General features: G+C 42.3%; 1 protein-coding gene across 2 annotated transcripts in view; it reads right to left on the bottom strand.

Annotated features, from left to right (window-relative positions):
- prmt3 (protein arginine methyltransferase 3) overlaps positions 1-17,749 on the bottom strand; it is a 194,297-nt gene that overhangs the window by 77,293 nt on the left and 99,255 nt on the right. For both annotated transcript variants that reach the window (XM_043705402.2, XM_043705398.2), the window contains exon 13: positions 8,714-8,800. In XM_043705402.2, coding sequence (XP_043561337.2) covers positions 8,714-8,800 — 87 coding nt within the window. The remainder of the gene's footprint in view (positions 1-8,713; positions 8,801-17,749) is intronic.

Raw genomic sequence — 17,749 nt, 5'->3', positions numbered from 1 at the left:
GGATGTCTCAAAACAAAAGGGGACACAGCAATGTGGTCGATTCTCAACTGCCCTCTGGGCAATTAGGGACGGGCAATAAATGCTGGCCTGGCCAGTGACACCCTCATCCTGTGAACGAATTAAAAAGAAACATGTATTATACAGTTACATGAATCAGTTGTGTTCCCTGATAGTTCAGTCAAGAACCATTCCACCTCAAATGCTTATCACCTCATTGCTTAATTTAACATGTAGGAGAGGGCTGTTATTTTAAATTCTATTTACTGCCTAACTCCATGTTTAATTATCCTCGGTCTCAGATATCCTCACACTGTACAACATCCTCCAATATAAAAGAAAGCAGATTAAAACTCTTTGGAGCTGCTGGGAGGAGTGAGGATGTATTGAGCTGATTGTATTCTCTCTCATATCCTGACCCTTCTCAGAAAGTGTACAACAATCTATTTTGAATTTTTCAAAATCAGGTATGGAATGTGGGCTTTGTTAGCTAAGCTGCACTTATTGCCCGTGCCTAGTTGCCCTTGAGAAGGTGGTGGTGAGCTGCCTTCCTGAACCGGCACAGTTCATGTGCAGTAGGTAGACCCCCGATACTGTCAAGGGGCTGCAGGGCATAGGCATGAGTGGGGAGAATTCTAGGATTTTGATCCAGCGACAGTGAAGGAACAGCGATACATTTCCCAGTCAGGATGATGAATGGCTTAGGGACTGATCTTGAAGGTCATGGTGTTCCCCATGTATTTGCCGCCCTTGTCCTTTTCAATGGAACTGGTTGTGGGTTTGGAAGGTGCTCCATGAGGATACTGGGTAAATATCCTCATGGGCAGGGCAACTTGCAAATCGTACACTTTGCTGCTACTGATGGTGGAGGGAGTGGAATGTTTCCATGTTTAATAACCACTTTATTCTGTGTTTAAAGTACACTGGTAGACTCTTGTGAATGTGTTCAGCAACTGAACTCTGTGTTTTGATGTTACAAAGTTAGAATCTATCAAGCCAGACAAGAGCCAGAGGTTTAGGAGAGTTATGAGGAAAGACTCTCTCACCCAGAGGCTGGTGGGAACCTGGAACTCAGTGCCTGTAAGGGGCAGTAATCCTCAGAACATGTAAGAAGTGTTTAGATGTGCATTTGTGATGCAAAGGCGCACAAGGCTATGGGCCAAGTATTGGAAAATGGAATTAGAAATGACAGGTGGCACAATGGCTCAGTGGTTAGCACTGCTGCCACACAGCTAGAGAGACCCAGGTACGAATCCAGCCTCAGGTAGCTGTCTGTTTGGAGTTTGTGCATTCTTCCCATGTCTATGTGGGTTTCCTCTGGATGTTCTGGTTTCCTCCCACAGTCCAAAAACATGCTCCACCGATACTCAGTAGATAGACTGGCCGTGCTAAATTGCCCATATTGTCCAGGGATGTGCAGGTTAGGGGGATTAGTCATGGTAGTGCAGAGTTATGAGGGTAGGGTGGGGGGGCTGGGTCTAGGTGGGATGTTCTTAGGACAGTCGGTGCAGAATTGATGGACTCAAAGGCCTCTTTCCAGATTGTTATGATTCTAGGTGATTGTTTTTGAGTGGCGTGGACATGATGGGCTGAAGGGTCTTTGTGCTGTAGACCTCTATGATTCTTTGTTTTACTCTGAGGTCTGATATGTCCAATATTAACATCAATTGGGATCACAGTAGTCACAGTATGGTGCTCCTCAGTAAGGGGAGCACAACTGACACAGCAAATTGTGTCTATTCCACTGTTTTCATGAGGGGACATTCATTTAAGATCGAGGTGAGGAGGAATTTCTTCTCTCAGAAGGTAGTGAATCCGTGCAATTTGCAGTGGACTCTCAAGGCTGGGTCATGAAGTATATTCAAGGCTGGGAGAGAGATTATTAATCATTAAGGGGAATCAAGGGTAAAGGGAAAAGGTGGGAAAGTGGAATTGAGGATCAGCAATGATTTCTTTGAATATTGGAGCAGACCCAATGGGCTGAATGGCCTACTTCTGCTCCTACATCTTATGAACTTAGGGACATCTGCCTTTAAGATATTTAAGGACTAATGACCTTTTGTGAGGAAATTAAATCTCCTTATTGTGTCTTAAGTAGGTTTTAAACATTGCATCTCCTACCACTTCAGCATTCCCTCCTCCTGTTTCTCCAACTCCTCTCTTGCACAGTTTCCTGGTCCAAGATGACATGTTTGGTATAGATTGGCTGTCCCGCCAATGATCTTTATCTCATTCTTACCATTAAGCAGCACATTGTGTCCACTGAAAATAAACAATTTCTGCTGCCCCTTATTCTCTGTATCAACCCTCCTCCATCAGTCGCAGTGCACCCACTCTCAGCTGTACCTTTCTGTCGGCAAAGTCTCTCATCTGTTTCTGGCCTAAGCCCAGCTGATATCAGATCCTAAGAAATAGGATATGACACAATGCCTGAATGTATGATAACTGTGTGGGATCCACTTGTCAAAACACGCTGTCCATAATAAAACCAAGATGCCCATAAACTTGGTTTATGGCCCCACAATACAAGGTTAGATATATCGCTGCAAATGGATCAATGCAGCTGCAAAGACAAAATCGAAGCAGATTCAATTATAACACCAACAGATTTTATTTACTCATATAATGTCAAAAGCACCAAAACACAAATTACCCAAGATCTGCAACTGATGCTAGTAAAAGACAGAATTTCTTTTCCTTTCAAAATCCTCCAAGAGGACCAGAAGGTTCGTTTTCAAATCCAACTGGATTTGACAGGCCTGTCAAAAATCACACAACACCAGGTTATAGTCCAACAGGTTTATTTGAAATCAGAAGCTTTTGGAGCACCGCTCCTTCATCTCACACACACACTCACTCACTCTCCCTCCCTCGCGCGCGCGCACACACACACACACAAGTCTATGGGGTAAATTTGCATTTGCAGATATGTTCTATTTTGTTCAAAAAGCACACAATTTGCATGCAGTCAGTCCATGTGACATTTTATAAATTCCTTCTTTGGAAATAAAAGCAGTCTGACTCCAGGTTGGGATACAGACAGACTCTAACCTCACACCTTTAATGCACTGTCTGAGCTGAGATGTCACCTTTATTTATATACTGATAAAACCTGATGTTATCTCAGGGCAGTGACTTGAAAGAAATTCTGGGATTTACATATCAATCAATCAAAACCTGCATCTCTGCTTTAAGTGATTAATGATTAACAGCCATCTGGGTTTGTCTAATACATCATATCAGTTATATGACACTTTGATCTTTTACAATAAATTCCGTGCCGTATGATCCTGCCCCACTAGCTACCTGATGAAGGAGCAGTGCTTTCAAATAAGCCTGCTGGACTATAACCTAGTGTTGTGTGATTTTTAACTTTGTCCACCCCAGTCCAACACTGGCACATCCACATTCTAGGATCATCCATACAATCAATTTGCTGACATTGTAAATAAAACCCAAAGCATTCCGCATTTAATTTTATTCCTTACTAATTTCTCTTCGCCTCAAAAGGTTCATGTGGGGTACAATAATTTGAAATCCATTGGGATCTCCACATATATGTTCGAAAACTCTTGACTGTGTTTCTTCTGCATTTCTGATGATAACTACGTGCCTACAAATTTTAAGAATTTGCTGGTGGCACTGGTAGTGTCCCTGCCTCAGCATCAGGAGGTCCAAGTTCAATTCCCTCTTGCCCTATTGGTCATAATAATTCCAAGCAGATTAATTAAAAATAATTTTCTCTTTATGGTTGTTAGACACTCACTGATACCTCACCGCTTGTGAGTTAACATTCATTTGAGAATCTGATCATGGGTGTCAATGGGGATACTGAGAGACATGGCCAATCCTGGCAGTCAACAGCAGAAACCTTAGCATCCTTCTCCAATCTTAAACTAAGGTTGCATGGTCTGTTGAGCAGCAGAATGTACTGTCTACAAGATGCATTGCAGAAATTCATCAAGACTCATTTAGACTTCCATCTAAAAGGGCAAGGGCAGCACCACCTACAGGTTTCCCTCCAAGCCACTCACCAACCAGTCTTGGAAAAATATCGCTGCTCTTTCAATGTTGCTGGGTCAAAATCCAGGAATTCCCTTCCTAAGGGTACCTACCCACAGCACATGGACGGCAGTGGTTCAAGGTGGCCGCTCACCCCCACCTTCTCAAGGGGCAACTACGTATGGGTAATAAATGCAGTGGAAACAGCGGCACGTCCATTCTGCTAAATTATCCTGTTGCAGCTTACCAAGGGCAAGTAGGGATGAGCAACAAATGCTGGCCCATCCAGCAATGCCAATGTTCCATCAGTAAATACAAATAAAATTGATGCACACTTTCTGCTACCTGCTCGAGGTTAGCTATAACAAACGAGCAGGGAATCAAACATGCGAGTTTCCTGCAGCTCAGCTTCTGATACTGCACATGTGCTGAAATTTCAGTACAGTTTTAAGCCGGTTTACTTGTCTTGTCAGACCTTTGAAAGAAGTACCAAAGAAGGAAAGTTGTCAGTTCAACTGAAATTGGAGTACTACCCAACAGATCAATAATAGGGGTCCACCTTTTCTGGCCACAGTCTAATGCAGTATTGATCTTTGCTACAAGAAAGAAAGGCTGCTAATAATATAGTATTATTGTACAAGAGAAACCACAATACCTTATGTAAAATAACACCACTCTATATATCCTCACATTATTTTCAGTTTTGAACATACTAATTCAGGCCCTGCAGAAGCAAAATGCCACAGGTATGCAAATAGTTGTTCGGTTTTTAACAGAACTTAAGAATTGTTGGAAAAATGTCACATTTTGTTGAAGACTTTCACCTTACGCACATTAGGTCAATTTGCAAGAAAAACAATGCAAGAGAATAAACAACATTTATGCTGCATGAAAGGACACTGCTGGGAAACTAGCAATGGGCAATGAATGTTGACCTAGCCAGTGGTGTCCACATCCTATAAACACATTTTCAAAAACATCACCAGTGCAATTGACCGAACTCTCAACTCTGTCTTAATTCTATCATGATATGAGGCTGTGCCAGAATGTGTTGCCCATCCCTGATTGGCTTTGAACTGAATAGCTCGCACAACCATTTCAGAGGGCAGTTAAGAGTCAACCATTTCGCCATGAATCTGGAGTCACATGTAGACTAGACCAGGTAATGACAGATGTCCTTCCCCAAAAGGCATGAGTGAACCAGATGGGTTTCTCCAACCAACAATGATAATTTGCTGGTCAGTATTTCCAAAACCACCTTTCCATTTCAGTGTTTTTATTAATTGAGTTTAGATTCCACCAGGTGCCATGGTGGGACTTGAATCCATGACCCCACAGTATTAGTGTCATCATCTCCCCGTAAATGGTCCAATTCACTCTGAGAATCAGAATGACATTTCCCTTGTCGTCTCCAAGCTCACACCCCAACAGCCTCCACATTCAATCATCCTCCATTACCATCACCTCCTGTGCAATGTCATAAACAAATCTACCTTCCTCTTCCCTCTCAGTTGAGCATTTGGAGACCACTGTTCCCCTTGTGACAGCACAGCTCCCCTCCAAATCCCACCAGTTTCCTTTCCAATGGCACAGATATCTTTCAGAACATAGGGCCATAATGTCTTTGGGAATAGAAGAGAAAGATTGAGACAGGCTGAGGAACAGGGAGATGTCCGTTTCAAACTGATGTCAATGCAACACAGACAGCCAATTGAAATGTTGTGTGCCACTGGTGTTTCGCCACTTTAGGCTGCACTAAGTTTCTTTATTTGCAAAAGAACTTAATAATTTTCTACTTGGTTTAGTTTTAGGGTGAGAATATTTTAACTCAACACAGACTCAACGGAGCTCACGGCCATGTGTTGAACAGCCTGTAGTATGGAGGAAGACTTAGACACACCTGGATGGCTACTTCTGCAGGAAGTACCCCCAACTGGAGCAGCTTGAGGGCTATCTTTCAGAGCTTGAATTGGAATTATGACTTCTCTGGATTTAGATCTCCCATTAAAATTAAGAAAATTACAAAGCATAGATCAAGAAATGTAACTTCATTGATTACATTAACTTCTCCACCCAAAGCGTTGTGGAATTCTCTGCCCAGTGAAGCAGTAGAGGCTACCCCATTGAATGTTTTTAAGGCAAAGATAGATAAATTTTTGAACAGTAAAGGAATTAATGGTGAAAGTGAGTGGGCAGATAAGTGGAGCTAAGTCAACAAAAAGATTAGTCATGAATTCATTGAATGGCAGAGCAGACTCAATGAGCCAAATGGCCTCCTCTTGTTCCTATTTCTTATGTTCTTATCACGATCTTTCTGCAAAGCCTTCCAAATCCCCTTTCACATGGACTTTGCCCAATGCCTCAACCACCTGATGAACAGCATTGCAGAGCTTCTCCCAGGCCTTCTTCACATGAAAGGTAAATCAAAATATTTTAAATAAATTCTCATGTTATTTTTCCTTGTTCTTTGCATAATTCAGAGAAGGTGGTGGTGCAATGGTAATGTCACAGACCTATAATCAATAAATCCATGTCTGATGTTCTGGCAATGTAGATTCAAATCCCATCATAGAAGATTGTGTAATTTGAATTCAATAATAAAAAAGAATGGAAATGAAAAGCTATCTAATGCTGCCCATGTAGCACTGGCAATTAAACCTCTATCAGATTCACTAATGCCCTTTAGTGGAAGAAATCTGCTGTCCTTACTTACATGTAACTCCAGACTCTCAGCAATATCTGGCTGACTCTTAAATGCTCACTGGGCAATTAGGGATGGGCAATAAATATTGGTCCAGCCAGCGACACTTACAAATTTAAATAATAATTTTTGATCGGGGTGACCCCTCTGGAGGTGGTGAAGGGGAAATTATTGTCCTTGCCATCCCAGTTATGAGGTTCTGAGTGAGAAGGTCCACGGGGGCAAGGGGGTGGGGTTGTGGGGTACCCCTATAACTCACCATCAAGTCTTTATTAACAATCACTTCACGGCCTCAGCTCATTCTCCTTCAACAGCTGTCACCTCCACAGGCAACAAAAATGGTTAGTTTCCCAGTGAGTAAACCATAGCACCCAGCCTGCTGAGATTGGAGGGGTCGGCATCAATTATCCGTATTCTTTGTTTCACTGCGACATCTTACCTTATATGTTGCTTGCAGATCGGAATACACCTACCTGATGGCATTGATGAGGTGATCTAGATGCTGACCACAGCTTTGTGCATTGATGAAACGAGATGCTAAGGTGTCCTTAGCTGGGCTATGACAGATCAGCTTCTGACCTGCTCTTGTCCAATCTATATCCAGCAATGCCACCCAGCAGGATAAAAGTCAAACCTATTGCTATAGGCCTGGAGTTACATGCAGGCCAGACCTGGTAAAGGGAGATTTCCTTCCTTAAACTACATTAATGAACCACATGGTGTTTTTACAACAATTGACAGTGGTTAAATGGTCACCATCAAGACAACTTTTTGATTCCATATTTTTTATTAATTGAATTCAATTGTCACCATCTGCCACAGTGGGATTTGAATTCATGTCCCCAAAACATAAACCTGGGGGGTTCTGGATTACTAATCCATTGACCTTATCAGCGCACCACTGCCTCCCAACTTGGTAACACTCCTGTGAAGTATCCTTGAGGACTATATTGTGTTAAAACTGTTACGATAAAAATGTAAGTTGGTGGGGGAGGCAATAGCCTCATGGTATATCACTAAACTATAAATCCAGAGACGCAGGTACTGACCCAGGTTCACCATGGCAGATGATGAGATTTGAATTCAGTGAATTAGATTCTTAATTCTCTGGAAGTAAGAGTCGAATAATGACCTTGAAACGATTGTTGGTTATCAGGAAAAACCATAACACCCTTTGGGAAAGGATGTCTACTGTCCTTCCCCAACCCAACGATATCCCTAAACATACATGTGACTCCAGACACATAGCAATGTGATTGATTCTTAATTGCCTTTTGGACAATTAGGAATGAGCAATTAATGCTAGCCTGGCCAATGATGCCCATGTCTCATGAATGAATCAAAAAAAATGTAGGCATATAACATTATTTCCCTGAACACTGAGTAACCTGAAAAGTGATAAATGGCAGCCATTTTATAATTTTAATACTGAAACATCAATGATTCCAAGTGCAACTTCAGATCTACTTCTTCTGGTGGTGGTGTTGGAGGATGGGTCAGGTAGGAGAAATGACAATCCAAGGATTACAAACCACCTCACTGAAGTCTTAGCATCAAGGTTAGCAGCAAGCTAAAGAAAAGCAATTTGTGGAGTGTACATTATCAGGAAAACCATAATGCTCTTTGGGAAAGGGAGTCTGCTGTCCTCACCAAGCCGAACAATAACCCAGAGGTTACACGTGACTCCAGAACCACTCTGGGCAATTAGAAAAGGGCATTGTCTACCTCAGTTATCATACTGTAAGAGGAGTTGGAAACTTAATTATTATATATAACAAATGGTTAAAATCAATTCTACAAAATATAAAATAATAGCAAGAAATATTGTTAACAGGCTCTACCCACAATGGAATTAACCAACTAACATGTCTGAGCTTGATGAAGAAATGCCTAATGAACAAAGCAAACAGGTATTGCTTTAGACACTAATCCGCTTCATTATCCAACTGCTATCCAATTAATTTTCAGATTCCTAGATCTAATTCAGCCCTCTGTCGAAAACGATCAACTCACCACACATTCGTGATCCTTTGTTATCTTCAACGAGAACTCAGAGGTGAAATCCAGATCTGAGATTCTGACTTCGCTGCAGCTGATTGCCTGGAAAACAAAGATAGTTTTCCAGAAAAGAAGTCATCAAGATGCCAGGACAACCGAGCAAACTGAGCATACAGTGCTGAAAGAAACTGGTCGTTGCCGATCCCATTTTCGCACTCCATGTAACTCCACCTTCTTTTCTCGGGAGGCTGCATTTCAAACTGGCCTGCCCACTTTCCAAAGAACAATTCAATCAGTGCAAGCCAATTTTGTGCATGATAAAATTTTGACTCCTGATGCAAGGCCACTTTGCAATTCATTCATAATAACCCAGTAATCTTCCATCATCATTCTGATGTTCATCAAGTATCTCAACTCAGAACTAGTACTTTTAATAGCTTCCATTCCAATGCTTAGAATACATTTAATTGATGCCCTCCTGTTTAATGTTAGTCATCACACTGAAAATGGAAATTACAGCTTTCAGAACAGCAATAGTAATGAGCATTATTAAAAATAGTACTTATCACAAAGAAAGCAACTTTACGTAGGCTGCATAATTCACACAGATTGTGAATAAGGAGTTGAAATCACATGTGTGCTCCATTGAAGGTATTTTTAATCTTTTGAATCTCTGTTTCTCACTTATACAAGAAGATCCAGGAGATCCAAAGGAATCATTACGACAAAATGCAATCCCAAAACTGACAAGAAATGGAAATGAGCTGGCATTCTAAATGCCTTTCCTGAGCTGTTCTTGAATTATGCAATGAAGGTCTTAATATAGAGTGAGTACCAAAGGGAGTATCAAAAAACCCAACATTTGGTTGACCCAACGGTCTATTATTACTTCTATTTCTATGGTTCTATCATATGAGATCCAAGAAGCTTCATTTTAGTAGCAAGAAATACCATAAAACCACCGTATACATCGTATCATCCTCTGCCATTTCTGCCACCTATAAACGGACCCCACCACCACAGATATATTTCCCTCCCCACCCCATCTTGCTTTCCATTAAGACTGTTCCCTCTGCGACTACCTTGTCAGGTTCACGTCCCCCAACAACCCATCCTCTCCTCCCCCCCCCCTCCCATTTATCTCTCCACCCCCAGGGCTCCCAGCCTCATTCCTGATGAAGGGCTTTTGCCTGATATGTCGATTTTCCTGCTCCTCAGATGCTGCCCGACCTACTGTGCTTTTCTAGAACAACACTCTCAACTCTAATCTCCAGCATCTACAGTCCTCACTTTTGCCTCGTAGACCATTTGACCACAAGACCATCAGACAGAGGAACAGAAGTAGGCCACTCAGCCCATTTAGTCTACTCCACCATTCAATGAGATCATGGCTGATCTAACAATCCTCAACCCCCACATACCTGTCTTTTCCCCATAATACTTCACTCCCTGACAATACCACAGTATGCTTTCTGGTCAAACCTGCATTCTTATGTCCCTTTGCATCTGCAACTAATCATACGCAAATGCCAGAAATATATTACACCTATTCAAAGTTTGAGAGAAGATTTGTACTTCAGGTGCCCGTTGTTGTGGTTCTGTTCGCCGAGCTGGGAATTTGTGTTGCAGACGTTTCGTCCCCTGTCTAGGTGACATCCTCAGTGCTTGGGAGCCTCCTGTGAAGCGCTTCTGTGATGTTTCCTCCGGCATTTGTAGTGGTTTGTCTCTGCCGCTTCCAGTTGTCAGTTCCAGCTGTCCACTGCAGTGGCCGGTATATTGGGTCCAGGTCGATGTGTTTGTTGATAGTTTGTTGATATCAACAAACACATCGACCTGGACCCAATATACCGACCACGGCAGCGGACAGCTGGAACTGACAACCGGAAGCGGCAGGGACAGGCCACTACAAATGCCGGAGGAAACATCACAGAAGCGCTTCACAGGAGGCTCCCAAGCACTGAGGATGTCACCTAGACAGGGGACGAAACATCTGCAACACAAATTCCCAGCTCGGCGAACAGAACCACAACATATTACATCTATTTTTAAGGCATTTCCATCAGTCAAACCTCTGTTTCAAAAAGATTGAAAAGTTTCACTAACATTTCTTCCTGTAATGATTCTGTGGTGAGTTGCGAGTGTCTCTGTGAAGACCGTCACTGATTGCCTGTCTGTGATTATCCTCGGGAAGGCAGGGGTGGGCCGTACGTGAGGTGGAGGTGCAGCGACAGTGCTGTCAGCAAATGGGATGGTTCTAGGTTTTTGACTTTATGGCAAAAATGAATAAGATTTCAGAACTGTGACTTACACAAACCAACACTGCTCTCAGTCTCAAGATTAGAGTGGTGATGGAAAAGCACAGCAAGTCAGGCAGCATCCAAGGAGTGGGAAAATCGACGTTTCGGGCAAAAGCCCTTCATGATTCCTGATGAAGGGCTTTTGCCCAACACATCGATTCTCCTGCTCCTCAGATGCTGCCTGACCTGCTGTGCTTTCCCAGCCACACTCTAATCTTGACTCTGATCTCCAGCATATGCAGTACTCAGTTTTGCCTACTGCTCTCAATCTGATTGGCAACCTAGCCTTCAAAAGAGTAGAAAAATGTTCATAGGTGCTGCAGGTGAATAACTCGAGATACATAGTAATGTGCAAAGCTGTGCCTTGTCATTGACTCTTGGCCCTTACTCAGATCTTTGCATGTGTCTGGTGACCATACAACGAAGATATCACGAGCACTACCTTCTGATCAAGCCCAAACTGTACAATAATGAAAGCAATGCTTCAGTCCAGAAGTTAGTGCACAACATTCATTGATCACAAAGCACAACAGTGGTTGACTCTTAACTGTGTCGGCAATTAGGGTTGGGCAATAAATGCTAAGCCAACCAACAACACCCACATCCTGTGAATGAAAAGAAACAAAGGATATGGGATGGGATATTTAGGATGAGGAAAGATTTCTTCACCCAGAAAGTGGACAGCCTGCGGAATTCTAATACATGTACGACCAGATTCAATAACAGCTTTTTCCCTTTTATTGTCAGACTTTTGAATGAACCTCTCAAATATTAATGTGGATATCTCTCTCTCTCTCTCTCTCTCTCTCTCTGCACCTTCTCTGAGGCTGTAACACTCCATTCTGTTCTGCTACTCTGATGCAATTTGCACAGCTCGATCTGTCTGTGTAGCACACAAAACAACACATTTCAGAATATCTCAGGACATGTGATCACAATAAATCAAATCAAATCAAAATCAGTTGAGACCAATACATTGAATGTTTTCAAGAAGGATTTAGATAGGGTTCTTAGGGATAAATAGATCAAAGAGTATGGGGGAGAAAGCAGGAACAGGGGACTGAGTTGGATGAACAGTAATGACCTTATTGAATGGTGGGGGAGGCTTGGAGGGCTGACTGGCCTACTCTTGCTCTTATTTCCTATGTTTCAAAGAGCTAGGCTGGGCATGATGGGCTGAACAACCTCCTGTGCGACAAGACTCTACATACTAATTTCATTTCTGCATCCTTGTGGTTAAATTCTGTTTCTTTTGATTTGTAAAGCATTACGTGAATCAGATTGGTCATCACACAGTTTGTAAACAAAAGGATGACTATACTGCTTTAGATATATTTTATTTGCATATTAAATGAGAATTACAGGTTCTTTTCATTAATTGCCTCTATTTGATGCTTAACCTAATGAAATTGGATTTCATAGAACTGTGTAACATTCCCTAAAGGCACTCAGTGTGGCTGACTGCTTTTCACCACAGTGATGAATAAGATTTTATACCAACCTTTGTATCATTCAGCAACATAAACAGCAATGTAAAGCTTCCATGCCATGCCAGTGAAAAACATTAGACTGAACAAATGAAAGCTAACAATGTATACTCTCTCATTTTCTGACATCTTAAGGAGTAGGTACTTGGAAGGAATACAAACTAGGCAAATGTAAACATTTGAAAGTAGCTGACTTTAATGTCACTAGCTGATGCTTCATTCATTAGGAAACCACTGTCTGTTAAATGTTGATGTGCTGCAGAGTGTGAAATGGAATCTGTAATAAACTACCCAGAGACCACTGCCCATACCCATATTTTAACCTTGCCATTGTTTTCAGCAATACTTAGTTAATTTCAATCTGGGTTTTCTTAATGCAAGCTTATCAAGACATGGCTCCAAACAATCATCAAAAATTGTTAACTCAGCACTCGTAAAGGCTGACTTTGAGGCTCAAATTTATGAAAATTGCACTCTTTCCTCCATTCTTAAACTCAATCGTTCATGAAAAGGACGGCACAATGACAGGCCCATCCAAACCCATGACCTCTAACACTGAGAAAAACAAAGCAAAGGAAAGGGGACACCGTCCTCTCCGACCTGAACACCGTCCAGACCTTGAATGATATCGACGTTCTTTTATTGGTCATTGGGTCAAAATCCAGGACTCCTGCCCTCTAGGTTCTGTTGATGTACTGACATTGCAAAGTTTGAAGATGGCACAGTGTCACTTGTCAGAGGCAGTCAGGAACTAATCAACAAATGGTGGCCTTGCCAATGACACTCACATCTCAAGGATGAATAAAGAACAACACAAATTCACTTCAGGTTAATTTAAATGGGTTGCATGGTGGCTCAGTGGTTAGTACTGCTGCCTCACAGCACCAGGGTCCCAGGTTCAATTTCAACTTTGGGTGACTGTCTGTGTGGAGTTTGCACATTCTCCCCGTGTCTGCGTGCGTTTTCTCCGGGTGCTCCGGTTTCCTCCCATAAGTCCAAAGATGTGCAGGTCAGGTGAACTGACCATGCTAAATTTCCCATAATGTTAGGTGCATTAGCCAGAGGGAAATGGGTCTGGGTGGGTTACCCCTCGGAGGGTCGGTGTGGACTTGTTGGGCTGAAGGGCCTGTTTCCACACTGTAGGGAATCTAATCTAACCTAAACTGCAGCCAAATACAGATCTGAAGATCCAAGGGCCAGTGATTGGGCTGCAGCTTGTAATTTGATGGGACCAAAATAGTCTCATGAAGAGATGCTGGCATCATTTTGTTCTTAGTCAACATCAACACCATCTTCTTTCTCTGGTGCCATGTTTTACAATGTCAGTAATCATTGCTCTGCAGCTTCCACCATTTTTGACAGCAGTCAACATCTTAGTTTTGTATCCGTTCTGCTTCTTAGGCTGTCAGTGCATTCACGCTTGCATAAACATTGCTAAACGGAGACATGAAGATGAAGCTTTTTATCTTGCACTCCACAGGACTGAGATGCAAGTTTCCACACTGTAAGTAATCTAATCTAATCTAATCTAAAATTTGAAAGGAACCACCAATTCATACAGCATAGGAAGAGCTCGATGAACGGTTGGATCAAGGTTAGTGAAAAGGTGCAAGAAGATCTGTTAACTGTCCGTCTTAGCTATTCATCTCAGACCAGGTAAATGGACTGGTCAAGGTGTAGTCATGGGAATTGCAGCATAGATTATCAGTCTCCATTACCTCTTCTCAATGAGAAAGGTGTATTGTATGCACAGAATACTTCTACCAACACATGGGTTTTCACTGGAAGCAAATCTCTCATTTTTACCAGTCACTACCAGATCAAGAGCGTTACAATGCAGAAGGAGGCTATTCAGCCCATTGTGCTTGCACCAGCTCTTCAGATGGGCATCATGACCTGGAGCCAACCTCCTGCCTTTTCCCCATATCCCTGAATACCATTACTGTCCAAGAGCACATCCAAAGGCTTCTTGATTGCTTCTTTTGAACCTGCCTCAACCACAAACCCAGGTGTCAAAACATCACTGTTGTCTTTTTCTCCAATTGTCATAGAACAGAGCCATAGACTATTACAGCACAGAAAGTGGTCCTTTGGCCCATCATGTCTACACCAATCCTCAAGCATCTATCTACGCTTAGTCAAAAAGTGTGACGCTGGAAAAGTATAGCAGGTCTGGCAGTATCTGAAGAACAGGAGAGTTGACATTTTGGGCATAAGCCCTTCATCAGGGTCTGCTGTCCTCAGTTTTACCTATCTAATCTTGTCCCACTTCCCAGCACGTGGCCCATAATCCTGTATGCTACGGAGTTTCAAGTGTTCATCTAAATACTTCTTAAATGTTGTGAATGACCCTGCTTCTACCACTCTTCCAGGCAAAGAGGTGCTTCTGCAGCTGTACAGGGCCCTGGTGAGACCACACCTGGAGTACTGTGTGCAGCTCTGGTCTCCAAATTTGAGGAAAGACATTCTGGCTATTGAGGGAGTGCAGCGTAGGTTCACGAGGTCAATTCCTGGAATGGCGGGATTACCTTACACTGAAAGACTGAAGCGACTGGGCTTGTATACCCTTGAGTTTAGAAGACTGAGAGGGGATCTGATTGAGACATACAAGATTATGAAAAGATTGGACACTCTGGCAGCAGGAAACATGTTTCCGCTGATGGGCGAGTGCCGAACCAGAGGACACAGCTTAAAAGTACGGGGTAGACCATTTAGGACAGAGATGAGGAGAAACTTCTTCACCCAGAGAGCGGTGGCTGTGTGGAATGCTCTGCCACAGGGGGCAGTGGAGGCCCAGTCTCTGGATTCATTTAAGAAAGAGTTGGATAGAGCTCTCAAAGATAGTGGAATCAAGGGTTATGGAGATAAGGCAGGACGAGGATACTGACTGAGGATGATCAGCCATGATCATATTGAATGGCGGTGCAGGCTCGAGGGGCTGAATGGCCTACTCCTGCACCTATTGTCTATTGTCAATGAGCTCCAGATATCCACCACTACCTGGGTGAGAAAACATTCTCCACAAATCCCCTCTAAACCTCCTACAGCTTACTTAAAACTTCGGGCATAAGCCATTCCTGAAGAAGGGCTTATGCCCGAAACGTCAATTCTCCTGTTCCCTGGATGCTGCCTGACTTGCTGCGCTTTTCCAGCAACACATTTTCAGCTTAAAACTTCTGGCCCAAGTAATTGAGATAATGGTACTACGCTCTACTAAGAATAAAAGTTTATTCCCACAAATCAGGTTGCCCCCTTGCTCTAAAGAAAGCAATCCCAACTTCTCTTCACAGCTGAGTCACTCCAGCCCAGGTGACATCCTTGTGAATCTCCTCTGTACCCTCTCTAGCTTTTGTGCAATCATATCAGATCGCAAGTGTGTTAACTAGAACTGTACACAGTAATCCAGTAATATAGTCTATCTAACTTGGATATTGCTCCATCATAAGGGTTCTGACAAAGGGTCACTGAAATCAAAACACTAACTCTGTTTTCTCTCTGTTCTGTTTAACTCTCTATTTCTGTGTAATGTCATAGTATTGTAAAATAAAACAAAGAACCATGAATGCTGAAGATCTGAAACAAGACATTGCTGGAGAAACCCATAGGTCTGGCAGCATCTGTGGAGAGAAAAAGAGTTAATGTTTTGAATCCGGTGACTCTTCATCAGAACATCATGAAGGAGGACTCAAAATATAATCTCTGCTTTCACTCCATAGACACTACCATATCATTAGAAGTACAGTCTGGCTATATTCCAGCTTTTATATCTATATAGTTTACAATGGCTACATGTAGCACGAGTAATTTTCTTCAGTTATCCACAGATTCTTATTTCTAAAGCCATGATGTGGAGGTGTCAGTGTTGGACTGGGGTGAATTTTTCTAAAGCGATCTGATATTTTTGTGAAGATTTGTTCTGCAAGTGTTACGTGTTTCCAGAAGTCTTGATTACATTTCCCATCGGATTTTATCCATCTACCAGGAAAGGAAAACGATTCCAAGTGTTTCAATTACCTCAATTCCACTGCTGTTTCTCACCTAGGTGCAATGTAAATCTTTCCTTTGACATTACCATGCACAGTGCTTTATTGCAGTTAGATGATAACCTATCCAAACAAAACATCACCAAAAACCAACAGATTGTACATTCTCCTGCTGTGCTCTCCAGAAGAGAAGTGGCCACACTTCAGAAGTCAACCATTAGCTACAAAGCACTGTAGAGTATCCTGAGGGTGTCAATATCGACACAATTTCATGCTTCCTTATATATCGTTGTTTGCTCATTTGGTAGCCCCCCAGGCCTGTTTTAGTGTGTTTCCCCTTCACCCACCGCCCCCTCTGTGAATTTAACCAGTTGACTTTCAACTCTTGAATCCAGGCCATGAATCTAAATCAGAAATAGTTGGGATTGGCAACATTTAACCTCAGGGCATTTCACTCACCGTCCCCCTCTCACCCGAACACCAATCTGTGAACAAGTACCCTTTGTTTCCTATATTTCAGCTAACTTCTTATCCGTTGCAGAACTGAGCTTAAACTTTGGGCTTAACATTATTAAAAAAATATTTGGAATGTCTTTTTTACATTTAATTCGCGCGCAAACATTGAAATTAAAAATTGATTATAGCAGCTCCAAAAGCATTGCTTTGCCTCCTTGATGGAGGAAACAAATGAATTTCTATGGTGATTAATGATTGTTTACTAAGCATTGATCACAGTGAAATTCAATGTAAAAGTAAATGGTCTTGATTAACTTGCAAAATATTAACAGGTCACTCACTAGTTATACATAAGCTTGATTTAGACACTACCTAGTGCAATAGCTTTTAGTTTGAACAGCAAATTGGTGTGGAATTATATTGATTTGTGAACATGCTACACCATGGAATGCTACAGTTGTAATGCCACAAGGAGGCAACAGTCTCAGCTTGGTTGGATGCAGGCGATAGGAAAAAAAACAGAGCCATAATGTCTATAATGTCTACTACAACCAAAAAGGACAAAATGAAAGTGGTTAAGCAAGCGTGTTCAAAATACTGAAAGGTTTGGATAAGACTGGATATGGAGAATCTGTTCAGGAACAGCGGAATTCAGAGCGGGAGTAGGCAATTCAGCCCTTCAAGCACTGTCATCTGATGATCATGTCTCAACTCTACTTTCCTGCCTGCTCCTGGTCTCTGGTTGATAAACAGAGGACATGTGGTTAAAAGGTCATTGGGAACAGGGGTGGTGGGAAAGCTCAGAAAAGTGTGATGAAAATGAATGTG

Source organism: Chiloscyllium plagiosum, unplaced genomic scaffold (assembly GCF_037043375.1).
Source record: "Chiloscyllium plagiosum isolate Xiang-an unplaced genomic scaffold, Cpla_swu_hap1 HiC_scaffold_18, whole genome shotgun sequence".
In the NCBI taxonomy this organism is placed as follows: domain Eukaryota; kingdom Metazoa; phylum Chordata; class Chondrichthyes; order Orectolobiformes; family Hemiscylliidae; genus Chiloscyllium; species Chiloscyllium plagiosum.
This window is presented reverse-complemented; position numbering and strand designations above follow the sequence as displayed.